The 20,067-nt window shown below is 32.1% G+C and overlaps 1 protein-coding gene across 6 annotated transcripts in view; it reads right to left on the bottom strand.

Moving 5' to 3' along the window:
• Positions 1 to 298: 298 nt before the first annotated feature.
• Positions 299 to 20,067, bottom strand: part of Pds5b (PDS5 cohesin associated factor B) — a 112,915-nt gene continuing 93,146 nt past the window's right edge. The window contains exons 25-34 of one of the 6 annotated variants that reach the window (XM_010623908.3): positions 18,635 to 18,749; positions 16,616 to 16,748; positions 16,197 to 16,316; positions 14,983 to 15,045; positions 14,285 to 14,430; positions 11,461 to 11,560; positions 7,005 to 7,444; positions 6,804 to 6,914; positions 4,187 to 4,325; positions 305 to 3,179 (exon numbers count right to left, since the gene is read on the bottom strand). In XM_010623908.3, coding sequence (XP_010622210.1) covers positions 3,144 to 3,179; positions 4,187 to 4,325; positions 6,804 to 6,914; positions 7,005 to 7,444; positions 11,461 to 11,560; positions 14,285 to 14,430; positions 14,983 to 15,045; positions 16,197 to 16,316; positions 16,616 to 16,748; positions 18,635 to 18,749 — 1,403 coding nt within the window. In that variant the 3' untranslated portion in view covers positions 305 to 3,143. Of the gene's footprint in view, positions 3,180 to 4,186; positions 4,326 to 6,803; positions 6,915 to 7,004; positions 7,445 to 11,454; positions 11,561 to 14,284; positions 14,431 to 14,982; positions 15,046 to 16,196; positions 16,317 to 16,615; positions 16,749 to 18,634; positions 18,750 to 20,067 lie in introns of all 6 variants that reach the window. The other 5 variants (XM_010623906.3, XM_010623909.3, XM_010623907.3 and 2 more) reach the window with 5 other exon arrangements.

The raw sequence follows: 20,067 nt of genomic DNA, 5'->3' as shown, positions 1-20,067 counted from the left end.
AACTTCCACTAGCAATTTATTTTCTTAGGGCTTATTTTCAGTAGTTTATATTACACAGTAATTTTCTTCAGCTCTGAAATTCTTACATAGATAGTATTTAGTAAATTTCTGTCAGCCAATATTTTGCACAAGGAGTTTAAACAAAAAGTTTAGAAAGTGTTACTGGAAAATATATTTTCAGGAAACAAAGGCTCCAAAATTAGAAAGCATCAAAATATGTCTTTCTGTACTGAGTAAATATATATTAATTCACATAAAATACAATTATATGATCTTTCATGTTTATTCAACTTTACAGAAAATCCAAAGATGTGTTTGAAATTGGTTATCTGAACACCAACTGTTCATTTTGGTAATATAATACTATATGGTAAAGACACACCTAAATCAAACAAATTCTTAAATTCCAACATTTTTTCCAAGTGGTCAAAAATAAATCTTAAAAATCAAACTTACAGGTTCTAAGAAGACATAGAAAGTAATTTAAACTTTAATACCTGGAACAACTTTTACAGCCACATTTGTAATTTACATATACAGTGGAGATCACTGAAAAAGATTCCTGTTGCACTGCAGCAAGAAATTGTATTATAATTCAAATTAAACAGATTTGCTACAAGAGTGCAGCAAGATAACCTCACTGAGGAATCATAAGATTTTCATAATGGAACTTGGTACACTGAGTTAAATATTTTCTTCACTTTATAAAGTACGTATTTTCAAGATGAACATTATCACTACAGAGTGTACTCAAGTGTCACTGATTAATGGTTTATACACACTTAATTTTATTGTATGTGGCTCTCAAAATGTTAGTACATGAAATGTTAAGTTTAAATATAACATAAGCCCAAGATGGAGACTTAGGACATAAAAATTTTGTTCATTATTGCATCTATTTTTCTACATAAAAATGAAAATTTTATACCATAATCTTCCCCAAAAAATGAATAGACTGTAAAATTACAGACATATTGGCATTGAACACAAAATCTACAATGAACATTTCTTGTGAACTGATGTACAACATTAATGTACAATGAAATTTGGTTAACTATGATCATGCAAATAAAAACTCTCCAAAATCATTTTTTGTGCATTTTATAAAATGGCCTTTGAGACATATTTCCATAAATATTTCTGGTGCAATTTAGCCAATGACAAAAATACAAGCTATCCTCACTCTTTATGTTATATCTTTTAAAACATGCCTTTGTACCGCTGAAACAGAAATCGGCTGTTTGGGGAAAATGAGCTAATGAAACATTAAAAAATGAATATACTATGATCAACATCAGCTGCCTTGATATACAGCAACTCTCCATAATCAGTGGTGTCACTATTATTATAAATGAGGAAAAGTTAAACACTGAGATGTTAAGACAATTCAAATTATTTTTTAGAAGACAAAAAGTTGTTTCATAAACACAAGGGAATCTTTAAAAGAAAAAGAATCATATCGATTGCAATACATACTGGAAAATAATAAAATGTCAGTTTCCAAAATAGTAGCCTCCTTATTATATTCCCCATCTATTATAACCTATCTTGGAAATACACCTGAAACATAATGGTGTATTATATGAAAATGCTCCATTATTCAATGTGATAAACTTATTAAGTTAGAATATGATTTTCTTTTCTGGTGTTCACAATTATGATCAAAAGAACAGCACATGTAATACTAAAATTGACTTAGATATACATTAAGTAGTAAATTATAGTTTGGTTCAAAACACAGGTTATACATCTGTATAAAGGATACTGCCCAAGAGATCTATTAGTGTATTTTTGAGATTACAGTGAAGAAAAGAAAAAAATTTGCTCTAAGTCCAAATAAATTTCTACCTCTCCCAATCTGAGAAAAACAAAATTTCATTCCATGTTTGTAAGACTGATACCTACAATAGGTAATGCTGGATGTAGTACTTCCACCCTGCCCCTCCTGCCCCAAATAATATTTTGGCTCCAAAATAAAGTACAATAATAAACTTGTGATGAAAAACTATGTTATGGGGCAATCTATCATATACTATGGCTAAATATGAATTTACAGAAAAAAGCACATCCCATTTTCAGCACTTTTTTTCATATACATGCAACGCACTACAAAATACAAAACACTTGGCTTTCAAGAACAGATTTATAAAGACACACTGCATCAATAAAATTTTTTTTCTGATTAATTTTACACTGTTGTGGAGAATTGGAACATTTCTAATGTGTGTATCAGATTTGGATATTATAATGTAATAATTTGCATTTTCTGAACATAACATTCAAGAGGAAAATCTATACACAATAACATTCTAGACTATTAAAACTTACTCAAATTACAGAATTTTATTGATACAGTAGATTAATAAAAACTGAAAAGGGATGATAAAAATGGGATAAAGAATTCAGTACATTATTCTATAACACACTCTTTAAAATTAAAATATTTTAAATCTCTTCTTAAAATTTTCACTGCCAAGAAAGGCCAGAAAATTCTGCAACCAATACTGAAGTGTGTAAAGCAAACAAACAACTTCAGGACTATTTCACAATTTGCATGGTGCCCTCCCATCAGAGGCATCATTTTGGTGCAATGGCAGACAGTTTAGCACCTCTGAAGATTTAGGGTGCTTGGGAACAAACACAAGGTAAGATACACAAGGAAGAAAAGACCATTTAACTCTCCAACAAATAGTGACATCAAGAAAATGACACCAAGTGTTGAAAAAAATTGTTCACAGTAAAATTGCAGAGGATACAAATACAAACACTGATAGATTACTGCTTAAGATCTATCCTAACAAACTTTTCAAATCAATAGATCCAATAAACAGTTGGTATCGTCAGTTTAAAGCCGCAGATAAAAGCTATACAAGCACTTAAGAAGTCAGAAACATCTAAAAAAGGGGAGGGGGGTATTTACAAGTTTCTTCTTTAGTTTATGTCTACATAGCCATCACACATTACACTCACAAGACTCCATAGTCAATGTTATCACATGTGTATGGCTAAAGTGTGACCACAAATGCAATCACAACTGTCCACTCTTCAGCAGTCCCATTTTGTGCATCAAAAGCTTTATTCAGCCTCAAGCTTTAAAAAAAATGATTTTATCCGAAGCTTTCACAAAAGTTAATTACATTTGTTCATCGCCTTTCTCTCTTAGAACTTCGCCGTCGTACCTTAAGAAAAAGTCACCAGATGTTTAATTAAAATGGATGCATGACACAACAGTAATTACTATTTTAAACCAATCTTCTCACACTTTGCTGACATCATTTTTTTCTCTGAAATCTGTCTAACTTTCTGCCTCTGCATCACATATTTAAGCCTCTATAAAATCTGAATCCTTACATGCCTATAAATAGCCTTCCAAGAGAGTAAAAGCGAAAATTATTTCACTTTTCCATTAATAAGTTTAGAGAGATGTAAACAGAAACCAATGTTTAAAGTGAGAAAAAAAACTACACTAGGATTCATAATCTTTCTTATGTTTCTGTGGTAAAACACTTAATACGTAAAGCAGTTACTGAATTTGACTCCTAGTAAGTATCAAATGAATAAAAACATAATCCTGAAATTCAAACACATTAACATTCACTGGCAGGCACTAATGAAAGCTTAAAACTTTAGTTCAAAAAAGGTCAGTATAAACAACAATAAAAGGGACTATAATAATTGACTGTATTTTATGGTTTCTTTCTTCTGAAGACAACAATCATTATTACTCTTAATCCCCTTCCCCCCAAAATACACCCTTTTAAGAATAAGCCAAACTAAATTTGAGGCCACAATTCTGCACAACCAACCCATTTACACAGTAAGGACTGGAGATCACATTAGATAAAACAAATCTGCAGAGACCAAATCTGGGAACTGATCACAGAACAAAAGTTTCTCAAACAAAGAAGGTTGGCTGGACTGAGCTGAAGATTCTGTATTAGTGTATCAACAGAACAGTTCCTATTTAACTGTAAGCATAAATACTTAGAATTATAATCAGCAGGGCAGGGATGTAGCTCAGTGAGAGAACTTGCCTAGCATGCATGAGGCCCTGGAATCTAACCCCATCACTGCCTAAACACATATATCTATATATCTATATCTATATAGTAGATATGATCAAATATTTACTGACTCCACTGTTATAGTCTATACCACCACACGGAACATTTTAAGAAATACATACATTTACTGTAGAAACTTCCTCTTCCTCTGTTTCTTCTTGTGGAATATCATCATTGACAGGAGAGCTACCTTGAAATACATCTACTTCTTCACTTGAATCATTTTCTTTAGTAGCTGCTTGCTTGGAGCGTCCAACACGGCTGAAGAAAAACACATGCAAAATAAAACAAACATTTTGACTTTGTAAATTGATTTGTAAACATTTTGATTTGTAAATTACCTGATTAAAGGAAAATATAATTTATTATTTTTATCCTCAATTACATCATGAGAAAAATATCTTTTAATACTCCAAGCTTTTAACAAGTTTAGAATCTTACAAAGTTCTATCAAAGAACAACTAAGACTGAGACCATAAATAAACTTCAAACTATAACCACAAGTCTGCCCTTCCTTTCATCTTTCCCAACTCAGAAAAGGGCAGTTTATATATCCATTGAGCTGTTCAAAGTGGAAATTCTTTCAGCAAAAAAACAGAAATACTAGTCTTTACCTGGCCCTATAGATTCCACTTACAAAAATCTAAACACCATTTACTTCTCTCCATTTCCATTACTATCACCTAACTGAAACTGTTCCCAAAGTAAATTTTAAGCAATACAAAACTGATGTCAAAAATACAGCACTTCAATGAAAGAAGGTAAAACTTCCTACTATACTACACAAGACCCTGCAGATAGTCCCTGCCTACCTGTTTCATCTCATTCTATTCTCCAACTCCTAACAACAATCCAAACAAAACTGTACCTTCAATCAGCTCTGATTCACCAAGACTTTTCTAACTTCAGAAACTTCAAATACTGTGCTCAACATGAAATGTTCCTCTTCCTACTGTCTAAATCCTATTATTCTCAAGCAATCAACTTATCATCACCCTCTGAAGAAGAAAATTCCCTAACTCCCCAATTCTCCCATTACATTTCCTCATAGCACCATAAATTTTTCCTTCCAGGCAAATATCAGAAGTCATAATTCCATATTTACATAATACATATTGACTTCATGCCTATTAGGTAAGTTCCATAAGGATAAAAATTATGTCTGTTTTATGTCACTATACAGTAATATATGAATAGCAATGACAATTTTTCTCAATTCCACTGAGGCCAGAATACACACAAAGCCAGACAAATCTAACATATTTTATTATTCTAGGTCTAAAGGAAAGATAAGATGATAAGATAAAACATAAAATCTCCCTCTATATTAATTTTAAAAAAGAAATACAAGGTTATGCCATGTGTGGTGGCGCATTCCTGTCATCCCAGCACTCAGGAGGCTGAGGCAGGAGAATCACTGTGAGTTCAAGACCAGCCTGGGCTACCCAGTGAGCTCCAGATCAGTCTCAACTACATAGTGAGACCCTGTCTCAAAAAACAAACAAACAAACAAACAAACGAAATACTAGGTTTCAAATATTCATGGAAAACTTGTATAATTTTAGGAGAGATCAACACAATAATTTAAGCTCTTAATTTTATAATGTCCAGATATAAACTAAGAGTTTGAAAGTTACTTAACCCCTCCTATTTCCTTATAAAATTAAAACAAGAATTTAATATTACTTAAGTATCCACTGTTTCCAAATAGTGATTTTCCTCAGCTGAATTCAAATACATTTATAGAGCTGCCACAAAATGTACCTACCTGTATTTTTAACCTGAGACAAAAATTACATGTAGGAAGGCATGCAGTACTGGTTAGACACTCAGGAAAGTTTCCTCTTCCTGAGGAATACACAGGAACAGGAAAAACTCTAAGATAACTGAGTATTTAACCAAGATATGTCAGCGACTCTGAAAAGTTACTGATGTAATTACTTACCAGATTACTTTCAGAAAAAGTGTGCTTAATATCTAACAAACAGAAATATGTTATTGTATTTCTACTGAGAAAACTGCCAAATGTCTAAATTATAATATTGACACTCTTGCCACAATAATTATTTTAGATAGATTTGTTTTTATAGGTCTTAAGTGTGCTTTTGTGAACATCCGAAACCATCTATATGTAGGTATAAATTAATCAGAAAACAAAACAAAGACATACATCAAAAACTTGAGGTCAACATGTGATCACTTCTGTGATGCAATTTAAGAAAAATGATGCCAACTACTTTCCTACAAGTTTAAAGATGAAAGCAAAAGAGGCTAGGGATTTGGTTCAGTGGTTTTGCAGCCTGCCTCACAAGCATAAGGGCTGAAGTTTGATCCCCATTACCAAAAAAAAAAAAAAGAATAAAAGCAAAGTATAAAACCAACTTTTTCAAAAGGAAAAGTTGCTGACGGTAAACATAAAAAATTGTAGCCCACAGTGACAAGACCTCTATAATATGTGGTGATTAAAAATATCTTATTGTCTTTTTATAGACCATAAAGTTTCTGTAAGATAGTAAAATATTTGGTTTTCACTTATAAAGACCTATAAAAGGGTACAAATATTACCAAAGGATTGAGCTATTGATCACACAGGTAAGATTATAAAAATTCATTGCGCCTAAAGTAATGAGACTAAATATTTGGAATTTCAATACAGCAGTATGTATGCCTACTATAAATTTATGAACTCTGCAAAATAATTTGAAATTGGCTTGAAATTTAATATTATTTACAACTTACACATTTTTTTTGGGTTGTGATGGTGATGGCGTTTTTGATGGTCTTCCTCGTCCTTTCTGTGGTGTGGATTGTGTGGATTCAACTGCACTAGTTTCAGGAGATTCTGCTCTGCTTTGGAGAAGACCCAAATGTGGACAGCATCAAATTATGATTTATAATATGGTGAGTAAACAGACGCACTTTAGACTTATTCATGCTTACCTCTGTTGTGCTCTCCTTGATGTTCGATGCTGTTTACTTTTTGACTTCTGTTCTGTGTTTCCACTTTGTCTTTCTTCTTCTTCCTCTTCCTCCACTACAGAAGGTCCAGATTTTTTTTTATTTCCTTTTTTAGAAGTTTTCATTGTTGGCTCTTCTTTTGGTGCTCCTCCACCAAGAGGTTTTGGTGGTCGGCCTCTTTTACCCTTTTTGGGTGGGCTATTCTGTTCATCCTCATTTTCTAACATATCCTCTTTGAGCCTCTTCTCCTCGGGCCACTGCTGTTCATCTGATTCTGAAACCGTATGGCCTCTTTTCCGACTGCGCTGACTGCCTTTAGGTTTCTGTTCCTGTACCAACTTATTCAGGTCATCCACACCTAATTTATCTTCCGAATCTGTAATAGGTGTTTTTTTTCGGCTTCTAGGCTTCTCCAATTCAGACTAAAGGGGGGGATCATTATTTTAGAAATTTAGTTAACAAAAAATATAATTACAAGCCTGGGGATTTGGCTCAGTGGTTGAGTATTTGCCTAGCAAAGTGATGGCAAACCTTTTAGACCTTTCCATGATACAAATAGTACACTAAGGTATGTGTGCCAGAGATTAGCCACCACTGGGGCCCTATCATATATATGCAAGGCCCTGGATTTTATCTTCATCACAAACAAGTGTGTGCACATATTATGATGAACAAAATTAAGTCACTATTTTCATCACTAACATGTACCTAAACATTCAGTTCTTGAATACTTTGACCTGTCACTGTTTAATAGTTTGCTTTGTTGTTTTGTTCAAGACAGTCTCGCTACCTTGTCCATGCTAATATCAAACTTGTGGGCTTACCTGATGTCTTATATTCTACAAGCCTGCCTATTTACTAGTTTTTCAGTTAAATACATATATAAATACATACTTCTCTGGAGTAAGACTAAATTTATGTTCTTATTTTAGGGTACAAAGCCTTTAAAGAGAAATCTTTCAATATCAATATTGTACTAAATTATATGTCTTAGTGCAGACCTATTTCATGAAAAAGAACATTCTAAATTTAATGTCTGCTGTTAAAGGACAACTATACTAAAGTATCTGTCCCAGGACTTTGTGAGATAACGTAGTTCAGATGAAGTCAAGAGGGTTTGGGCCCTCAAAATGAGCTTAGTGCACTTCTAAGAAATATCAGAGGGGCTGGGGATTTAGCTCAGCGGTTCGGTGGCCTGCCTTGCAAGCTCAAGGACCGGAGTTCGATCTCCAGTACCAAAAAAAAAAAAAGAAACATCAGAGTATTTCTCTCTCTGTACCATGGTTAGAACACAGTGGAAAGGTGGTTTTGCAATTCAGGAAGAGAGCCCTCATTAGGAAATAAATCTAGTACTGCCATCTTGGCACTGCTTAAACTTTCAATCAGTAGTATCTGATTAAGAACTAGAGTCTTGGAGGGGTGAAGGGAGAGCAGGGACAAGGGAAAAAAAATGAGAACCAAGACGTGTCATGTAAAGCTACAAGATCCCAATAATGAATGTAACTGTACTGTATACCTAAAATGTACCAATAAACTCAATGGGGGGGGGGGAGAACTAGAGTCTTGTTTTAAAATAGGACATGATTTTCAGAGAAAAGGTTTTTAACTGTTTTCTCCACCCTTACCTCAAAGAGACATCCACTCATTTCAGAATCGCTGATTTATAATGCTTCCTTTATTGGTATATTTTGAAAAATAATGTTTCTGGGCTATTACAACAGCAACATAATGTTTTACTAATCATAAATGAAACATGCTTGTTTCTAGTTAGGCTGGTTCTATTTTTATTAAGTTCTCTTTTTTTATATCCATTCTTCCACTCAGACTTGAAACAAAAACATAAGGAAAATTTACAATTATATTTTTACTTGGAAAAAAAACTGTCACCTTTGTAAGCTCCTTTTTCTCATGCAGGAACATGCTATGTCTTCTCTCACCTCATATTTTTTTTTTTTTTTGTATCAGAGATCAAACTTGGGTCCTTGTGCTTGCAAGGCAGGCGGTGGAACCACTGAGCTAAATCCCCGGCCTTCACTTCTTATTTTCTATGTACATCAGGTTTTGAGGTTTTTCTTCTCATGTAGGCCCCCCTAGTTATTTTTTAAGTTATGTTTAGGTAGAGCAATTGACTGTTCTATCTTATTTTGTCATTGCAGACATTACTGTTATGAAGATAACCCTCTTTTCCCAAGTGCTTATCTATTTAAGGAAACATCAGAGAAAAGTTCATTATATGCATTTTAGATACATAGGTATGGGCATCATATTACATTCTTAAGTTTTTCAATTACTTCTCATTTTTCTAGGTCTACAAAAATAATAATGAATTTGTCTCTACCTTTTCATTGTTATATCTGTTTTCCTGAGTATGTCAACATGCTACAACTATTTTAAATACTAGTGGTGACAGCAGGTTGCTTTTGTTCATAATTTTTAGTATATGTGCTATCAAAGCTAGCATATATAATTTTTAGTAAGAATGCTTCAAGTAATTGCCTTTAAAAACAATGAGACTGACATTGATTTAAAATATATAAAACTTTCAACATGTTAAGGAAGTAACCTAGCATTAATTTACTGAGGTGGTATTTTCAGAAAACATTGATAGAAACATGAAATCCAATGTCTGCTTTCTTGAAAATACCATGAAATAATCCATTTCCTTAAAATACCATAATTTCTTATTTCTTTTATCTTTTTTTATGTTAAAACTGAATATAAATTCAATGTTAGGAGCCAGAAATTGGAAAATGTTAAACAGAATAAACCTAGATATTTCCATATAAATATAAAGCGAGCAGATTCAATCCTTTGCTGCAAAATTTAAATATAAAGCTGGTAGTATGTAAACAGTACTATTTTGCTATAATCTACAGATATTTAAATAGAACCTAGGTCTCATATGGCTCACTTCTTTAAAGGTATTTCAGTCAAAGCTAGTTTATTAGTAAGGTTCTTCTGGCATCTCTAAAAATGGACCGACCCTATGTTACATGCTATCCATGCCACAATAGATAACAAAAGGCCTCCATTACAATAATACAAATTCATCTTAAGAGTTAAAATATTCAACTCTTCTATGAAAAATAAAGTAGACTTTGTTCTTCAATGTTTCAAAAGGTAGTAGACATGAAATTTGTAGAGTAACACAATATTAAGAATAAAACCGTGTTTGCCAACTTCAGGAGGGCAGAAAGCACGTTGGGGTATGGTACAATAGAGAGGAGGGTGTGAATGGCATAGGTAACATTTCTAACAAACAAAATCATAGCTCCTCATGCATTTTCAAGCAAACAGAAACCAGCTCTCGGATAATGAAGTTTTCTGGACCGAGACCTACGAATACTAGAAGTAAAAATATCTTTTCCAATTCAAAGATTATCTTCTATAAATCCAGGTAACAGGATTTCTTTCTAGCTAAGTTATCAATTCTTAATTCTGCTCAGGTGAAAAATTTAAATAACCAATGAATATCAGAATTTACTACACAAACAGTAAAGATTTATGGTTATACTTCTTTCTTAGGTAAAAGAAGCAATTTTTCAAGATAAATTACTAAAGACCCTCAAAAATAACTAAAACTTCTATTAAGCAATGTTGGGCCAGTAAGATAAGAGATGTAGTAATATTCCAAAGAAGCAAAAATAATTATTTATCAAGTAGATTAAAACATGTTACTGTTATAATGATAATCAAAAGTACTAATCATTATAACAACAATGAAACAGGTACAGCAATGGATTTGGGCTAATTCAATTACTTGATAAATCAATTCAGCTAAATATTCAGTTTATAAATAAAAGGAAACTGAGGTATCTAATCAGTTATTCAGGAAATGTTTAGAGCTGAACTCAAAAGCAGAAATGAGTCCAATTATTAAGTCTACTGACTTGCAGTACATATATATTCTACACCTGTACTAGAACTTTACCAAGTATGTCTTCAAATGACATTTTGTGTCTACAGAAGTTATTTCTATTAAATTTTAAAATATGAATTTATGAAAATGAACATTTTCTTCTTTTAGAAGCTTTTTTTCTAGTAAACTGTATAAAAATGAAGTACATAAACTGGCCTTTAGAACCCTTATTCCAGTTTCCTTTTCTAAGACTAAGTTTAAACATACTATGTTTAAAAAAAAAAGCAAAAAATAATAAAAATTTTAAAACTCAAACAGTTCTGATTATAGAATTGGCAGGTTTGATTTCAAACAGTTCAAGAATTATGAAGACTTACCAAAGTGGTAAACACATAAATTCCATATACTTAAATTACATGGTAGAAGATAATTATAAACTCAAATTTGTCACTAAAACCACTAGAAGAAAAATGCCAAATTTGAGAATGATACTGTTTTAGTGTGAAAGTTACTATTTATACAAGTAAAATCACTATTAAAATTATTACTATAAAATCAAACCAAATATCTCACCCTTACAAGATCAGAGTCATCTCTCTTGTCACTCTTTTTTCCTGGCAAAGGTGAAGACATCGTGTAATCTTCATTTTCACTATGATCCATTTCAGAACTGTCAAGCCTTTTAATACAGACATGTGTAATTGTTATTACAATCAACCTTAAAAGCTTTTTCTGTGCCCTAGTGTAGTTGCATAGCTTCGTGAAATTATTTTTTTCAAGATGAATATTTAATTCTATCATATCTAAGCACAAAATCAATAAGAAACAATACTCATTTAATATGGTAAAGAAAAAACCCCACAAATTCAGTGTATTTCTTATGTTATTTTAAAACAAATTCTATTCTGGGGCAAAAATAAAAGCAAATGAAATCTTTCTCTTAGTTACATTGCCCTACATGGCAACTACTGTCCCCAGTCTTCTTTTTTTCTCTGTAGACTTAATACCCTCTATTAAGTCATTATGATTATAACTTACTAATTACCTCCCCGTTAAAATGCAAGCGTGAATCTTCTGTCAGTTGTACTTAACAATGTAAGCTAAGCATCTGAATCTGTGCCTGGTACAGAATAGGTAATCAATACTTAAGTGAATTAACAGCATATGCTGTCATATATTTAAAAAGGTCCAGCCTTCTATCTTATCTTTATCTGCTTCTTAAAACTGCTGATCTACTGCTGAACCCTAAATCTCAATCTCTAGTCCACCTTCCAAACTCGAAAGTCATATACAAAATTGTCTCTCAAACAACACTTTACCTGAAATACTTACTTTACTTACAGTCAAAATTTCAAAACTCTTCTTTTCCCCACTTATACATACCCCCAAATACATAACCTGCTACTCATCAAAGATTCTACATCTCAATAAATGGTACTACCATCTAGCTAGATACTCAAGCAAAAATTCCAAGATATATTCTCAAATCCTTCCTTTCCTTGACTGTTCATGTCTTATACAACAGCCAAGCTAACTCATGTCAAAATAAAAAATAATTTTGACTACTTACCATCATCCTCCTTCTTCATCTCTTCCCTAGATTACTATTAAGCTTATTCCTAACCTCAACTGCATCTTCTCTATAGTGCGTTCTCCACAAATAATTGAAGCAACCTTTCGAAAAGTACAAATTAGGTCTCTAGACTCCCTGACAATATCTTCCAGTTGCACTTAAAATTAAATCCAAATTCCTTACCACTATTCACACAGCCTGAACATAATCTGGCCACCTCTCAACTTTAACTCTTACCATTTTTCCCTCATTCCTACTTTCTGACCAAGCTAGCCCTTCAAACATTGTCTAGCTCAATTCCTTAGAAAGAGCTGAGCAGACGGGATTTGGTGGGGAAAAAGTAACAGATTGGTCAGAGGCTGAGTATTTAAAAGAAAGAATAATGAAAAATTACTAGTGAAATCAGAATGTATCTTTGTTAAATAACAATATAAGGGGCCAGGGATTTAGCTCAGTTGTTCCACCACCTGCCTCGCAAGCGCAAGGAGCAGAGTTTGACGGGGCGGGGGGGGCACAGGACACAATATAAGAACAAGATCACACTATAAATATCTTAAAAGCAAACAAGGGGAGGTTAATTAAGATTTCTGAGCAGTGGAATAATACAAGTTATATATTTTAAAAGTATCTAATGGTGATATGATGTGCATAGCAACACACATATTACAATACTTAAAAGGAATGAACTAAATGATGGTAAAAAAAGAAGTATGAAATATTATAAGGAAAAAAACTGACTAAACTTGGCAAGTGAATATATATAGGTAGGGAAAGAGTCAAAGACAACTGTAAGGCTCTATGGCCTAGAGGACTGAATGAACTGGGTTATTTTTGTTCATAATCAGGAATTCAAGAAGAAAAATCAACCATTTAGAAAATAAGTTGCTGTAAATGTTTTGGTCATGTTAGGTATGAGGCTATCTACTAGGAAGTCTTTAACTTATACAGCTGAAGGATTATTTAGGCATTGACCCCCTAATATTAACATTAACAGGAATCTAGAACAGAAAAAAATTATTGATGCTATTTTTATTCTGCCAAATACCATTCAACAATTTAATCATTAAAAAATTGATAAAGACATTTTACAATGTCTCCTTTCTTTACTGACTGTTTATGAACAATGCAAAAGACAATTCAGACTTTCTAATACACGGCAAAATTCAATAAATAATGGCAGTTTCGCCATTTACAATGCTCTGCTACTAATAAATTATATCCTAAACATTTATGCTAAAATCAGGGAAAAGGCTGAATTGTCTTTTTCCTTATTAAACAACAAAGAAGGTTCATACATATACATGATGAAAAGAATTTTAAACTGATTGAAATTGTGTAAAATTATCTTTCTCCTACACCAGTTATCATGAAAACTGTTGATTTTGTACACTCTCCCAACAGCTTTCTTTTATATAAACAAAAGTGAATATAAATCCTTTTTCAAAACAGAGAAACCATAACACTGTTATATACACTTTGCCTTTTTCACTCTTAATTATAGAAATTCTTCCATGGTAACTCAGATCTCATCATTTTAATGACTACAGTGCAGTAATTTAACAGTGCTAGACATTGAGGTTGAAAACTGGCCATGTGTGCTGACACACATTACCCCAACAAGTTCAAATATGAAAAGCTAAGGTGAAGTATAAAAAGAAAATGAGCAAGCAAATAAATATAAATTTGTAAGTAAACTACCAAAGTTCAGTAGAAACATCATGCATTAATTTCCATTCACTGACATTAAATGTTTTGAGTTACATTATTTTTAAATCCCATACCCTTGTTGGAACTGTTAAATATAAAGTGTAAGATTTCTTGTTTACTTGCCTTCCTTTTATTCTTCCAGGAGAGCTTGGATTTGAGCTGCTGCTTGCATTGCTAACAGTTTCCATTCGTGACGATTTGGTCTGAGACTGTTTGCCTGCTGATGAAAGCGGCTTATTAACAGCTCCTAGAACATTGGTTGTTTTAGGCTGAAATGAAAAATGCATGTCTCTTTCTATTTGCTTAAAACCAAAAGAAACCTTCCATGTCAAGAGCCATAAACAACATCTCAAATTTACATACAAATCATGAAAGAAGTACCTATCCTTAATCCAAATAATTATAAATTGAAGATCACTTAAATTCAAAACTATGTTAAAAACAGTTGAATTTCTTAGAGAAAAAAAGGCTTACACAGACTGTAGAACGAAATGTACAGTCAATTTGTGAAAATTGATAATTAAAACGCTCGATGTGAAAGGACATAAATCATGACATCTAAAGATTTTTATCTTAACATTTGAGTAAGAAATCTGAGAATCAAGGTATCCTGAGTTTTGTAACAAGCTGAAATACTAGTTTGTGTATCTCAGCTTGCACCTACCTAGTAAATACAATCATTCCTTACTAACAAATGTAAGACAACTAATTATATTTCCCACATTAAATCATACAAAGTTTTAAAAGAAAAAAGTAACACAATCAGGCCATCATCGCAGGAAATAAATGACATAAAAATTAAAAGAATTCTTAAAACATACTTTTCCAGGAGTGAAAAATGATTTCATTTCTGGAGGCAGATAATTTTTGGTGTTACTGAAACTCTACAAACAAGGGAAAAAGAAGTAGTCAGTGAATATTAAAACACTGCATTGTGAGGTAGTCAGAAGAAAACAAACAGCTTTTTGGTTCAACTATGTATTTATTTAAACTCATCAGTTAACCACCTACCAGTCCAATTACTTAAATACAGGGTGACCAAAACAAGCATATTTTTCTTTAATTTTTATAATATAATGAGAAGTACAAAAACAACAATTTTGTCAATTTATTCAATAAAGAATCGACTGGCTGAAATGATACCTGGCTGAGCAATGCTGGGGATAGTCAGTATGTAAACAAACGTGCTGCCCAAGTGATGCTCAGAGTAAATTGTTAAGTGGTTAAAACTTTTCAGTTACTGATCTTACTATGACAAATTAAAACTAACCTCATATCTAACTCAATAATAACAAAACATGTGAACTGTAACATGCTAGAGTTCTAAGACTGCATGGAAAAATATGCTCCTATAATAATTCTCCAGAAACAAGGACACATATACTCCTGTTACCCTGTTCACTCCAAAATGAATGCTTAAAACCAGACAGCCTCTTCAGCTAGGGGGTGAACTTGCAGGGCTTTTCCATACACTAGTAAGATGTTAATTAATATACTGCTTAAAAACAGAAAGATGAATAGTAGTGGCTTCCAGGCTCTCAGATACTTAATATGTTTAGATAAAGTATGACTTTTTCAAGAGGAACTGTAGAAAACACCTTCTGGTTTGAGAACACTCTTAAAATTCTCAGAGTCTTAGGTGTGTTCCAGTGTCTATTATCTGCATTATCTCAAGGCATTTAAAATTCAAATCATGAGCTTAAAACTCTCAGTGTTCTTTTACCTATTTTTGATCAGTAGTCATTTACTCACAAATCTTTACTATTTGACCACACTTTTGCCTATGCTTTTAGTATAGCTTCAAACTCTGAAGAAAAAATTGTAGATCATCTCCTAAATACTATACCTTTGCATCCTCCTCCAATCTGGCCAATTAAAGAAAAATTATGGCAATCTTTTTAGTATATGTGCTGCTGAGTTGAGTGCCAGATCTTGACACTGCTCCTTCCTGATCTTACTTAAAACCTACCACTAAAAATCATTTTATTTCAACTCACACAAACAAACAAACAAAAAAAAAAACCCCAAAAAATACCTTGTCAGGTTGGGTGAAAAAACGAGCTGGTAGTACTGGATCTTTAGGAGATTCCAAACTGTATGTGGTGCTCTTTGACATGATGATATTCATGGCAACATCACACACGGTATACAATTTCTGAAATGGATTTTTAAAATTAGGTATTTAAATTGGCATCCTAAATGCCGTAAATTAGAAATAATTATAGAACATTCATCTGATCTTAAACAGTGATGGAAAGCAATTGTCAACTTAAATATTTTAACTTATAGTATTGTTTTTATTATTTACTATTAACAAAATTACTAACTCTTCATCAGTGTCAGTACTAATAGAAATTCTAAGAGAAAAATTGATTGATAGTCTATTAATATTAGTTTTATACTTCATACCCAAATGTCTAAATCTCATGAAAATATTTACACAGAATTACATACTTCATTCATTTTTGCATCATCTGGTCCTTGAGCATCTTTTGTTTGTTTAATATTTTCTACCATCTTTCTGATAAATGCATGACTGTTATTTTCATTTTTAGCCATTAATATTTCCAAAACAAACCAAAGACATCTAAAAAAAAAAGACATAGAAAAAAATCTTTTGTTAGATATAATACAATATTTCTAAAAATAATGAGCCAAGATTATAACCCCAAGAGGAAAAATTAAAAAGAAACAGCAGAGAAAAAAAATGTTATATCACACATACATATCACAATACATGATGTAAGCTCATGAGGCCCCTGTATACTCTTACTAGATTCTCCAGGGAAGAAAATTTTAAAAAAACAAAGGGCGGAAGAAATGAAGTGATCTTAACCTCATGCCATGAGAGTGACATGAAGAGACTTCAAAAAGGAAAACTTAAATCATGGATCAAGTGAGGCCTTGGATACTCAGAGAGACTCAAGTGCTGAAGGAAAGTCTCCTAAGGAATATAGATAGCCACCTTTATTACATAGTAAATATTCTTCAGTAATAAATTAGAAAAAAAAACTCATACCTGATAACCATAAGCAATATCTTCACTTAACAAAGAGGGGAAAAAAAAAAGAATGTTTCAGGAGCCCACTTTTAATAGCCTAAAATTCTGTTCAATAAGAAAAACCAAAGTTTTTTTCTCTCTACATTATATACCCAAAAGGGACACAGGTACAGTTGATATACAAAGAAGAAAAATAATGAAAGAAGAAAAGAAAAAGATGAAGCAAGATATTATTAAAGAAGCAAAACAAAACAAAAAACTTTAAAATCTCAGGTATCGGAGAAGTTCTTCTGGAGTGCCTCTACAATACAATGTCATGGCTAAAAGGGCCACTTAGCCAAAACTGTCTAGTAAATTCAAAAGAATATTTTACCTGTTTAAAAGCCAATGTTCTCTGATTTTTTTTTAAGTGGCAAAGTGGCTAAAAGTTTTCATCAGTCATAATCATTTCAAAACAATTAATTTTCAGGGAATTATCTGCTTATGTTTTAGAAATGGAAATTGTGGTAAAGAAATATAACAACCTTTTCCTTGACCATGAGAAGTTACTGTTAACTTAATTTTATTCTCCTTACATACTTCAAATATTTAACTATAAAATATTTCTATGAAGGTTATCTCTTATTATAACAGAAAGAGGTGTATGGGCTCAAGCTTATTTGAAGAATTAGGCTAGTCTTAAAAACTTCTGTAAATATCACTTTATCTTCATGCAGACATATGTAGTATTTGTAGTTTCTCAACAACAATCTTTGAAAGAATCACAAATGTAATAAATTCTAATTAGAGAATCAGTAATGAACTCATTCAGGGAAAATAGTTCCTTGTCTATGAATTTGGCCCATTATGAAATGGGGTCATTCTCTCTTCCTACCAAGGAAGACATAACTGCAGAGAAAAATGTAATTCACCTGACATGAAAAGCTATACAGAGTTTCTAAAGGAAGCAGAAAAGAACTGGAGTAAATACGTTCAGTGGATTAACTTAAGAAAAAAAAATTGCCAAATTGGTAGAGAAATAGAACTAAAAGTACAGTAATTATGCTCAGTTTTAGGAAATTACACTAGAAACACAACATGCAGAGATGAAATAAAAAAACAAAGAATACCAGAATGAAATAAACTCCTAACAATAATTAATAATAAATAAGATCCCATTAGTGGGAAGGATAGGGGAAAGGTAATAAGGGAAAAGAAAAAAGTATGAGAAAATGAAAAAATGGAAATACAGTGTTTATAAATGGGGAGGGGAGGAAGGGGTGAAGGGAGGGCAGGGACAAGGGGAAAAATGAGAACCAAGACCTGTCATGTAAAGGTACAAGATCCCAATGATGACTGTAACTGTATTTTATACCTAAAAAGTACCATAAAGCTCAATGAGAGAAAAAAAATAAAATAAGATCCCATTATCAACAATAAAAGGAAAAAATAACTTTCAGAAAATACAAAAAACTGGATGGAAAAAGTCTTACTCTTTCACATCTTTAAGTTGTTCAATATCCTGTACTTTGACATAATCTGGGTCATGTGCCAAAAGGTGAATTGTATATGGAACAACATACTCTGGTAAAAGAGACAATAATTTTTCTGTAAAAGAAACAAGGAAAGAGGGAGGAGGAAAAAATCCAGGTTAGAAAATGAAATCTTACACTCTTTTATGCTATATTTTCTACATCCTAATAGTTCACCACAATACGGCTAGAAGAAAAACACTGAACTATATTGAGAAACATGATAAATTAGTTTATTCATTCATTCATGATATCTAAAGTTGGAGTGCTTTAGTAACAGGCTAGAAAGACAAATATTCAAGTTTCAAATTCATATGGAAAAAGTGATCTACATAAACTACATTCAAGAAAGAGAGACTTAAGATCCATTTTTGCTCCTGAGAAGAAAAACTTCTAGTAAATCTTGCAAAGTCACTATGGCATAAAAATTAGGAATAATGGTTTATTCTATTTGTAACAGAAGAACAAATACAACAAAACAGAAATAAGGAATAAGTGTTTCTAAGATGTTTTAAGTAATGAACTTGTATCTAAATTCAAGTATTTTAATAAATTCTGCTACAGATATAAGGTAATTCTATCTAGCTTTAATAAAGGATATACCAAAAGAATTTATGTTCTGAACAATTCCACTTACATTCAAAATTAAAAACTTAAATTTAAATTTATATCATATGTTCAACCTGGAGTACATTTTCTATGTTCATAAAGCATCAAATTTTTAAATTTCTATTCCTGAACCTAAAGAGACTAGTTTCTATACAATACTAATTCAAAGACCAAGTGCAGAAGAAAAGTAACAAAATTTGAAATCAGTAAAATTCAAATTCAATTGCATCGAACAGTTCTTGAGTGCTTACTTTGTGCTATTTGTTAGAATCTAAAGATATAAAGATGGATAAGACTAGGTAACAAGCTCATATCAAAGCATAAACAGAGAAGCTATCTTCAATGCCAAAAGTGTTCCAAAACAAAAATAGCTGGTAGTATCTACTGATGACTTCTTCAGGCTACTCATCATGCTTTATATAACTTAAATTTTTACTCCTCACAAGAACTATAAGAAATAAGTATTATTATATCAACTTTATGAATTAACAAACAAGACAAAGGTTAAATAATTTGCCCAAACACAACCAGTAAATTGCAGAGGTGGGATAATCCTCACTTTTTCAAAGGTAAGGAAGGAAAAGATGAGTCATAGTGATACACTAACAAAAACATTTTAGAAGATGTACAAGGTATAAACCATGCTTCCTGATTTTGTCTTTTTTTTTGGTCTGGAAGGGGAGGCAATTTCCAGACAGAGTTGACAACAGAGCAGGGGGGAAAAAAGCTGAATAAACTTCAAGTAATCCAAAGTACATGAAACACAGAATTCATAGGAGGAAGAG

Source organism: Fukomys damarensis, unplaced genomic scaffold, assembly GCF_012274545.1.
Source record: "Fukomys damarensis isolate Sample0158 unplaced genomic scaffold, DMR_v1.0_HiC HiC_scaffold_38, whole genome shotgun sequence".
Lineage (NCBI taxonomy): Eukaryota > Metazoa > Chordata > Mammalia > Rodentia > Bathyergidae > Fukomys > Fukomys damarensis.
Note: the sequence above shows the minus strand (reverse complement) of the source record. Positions and strands in the feature narration are given on the sequence as shown.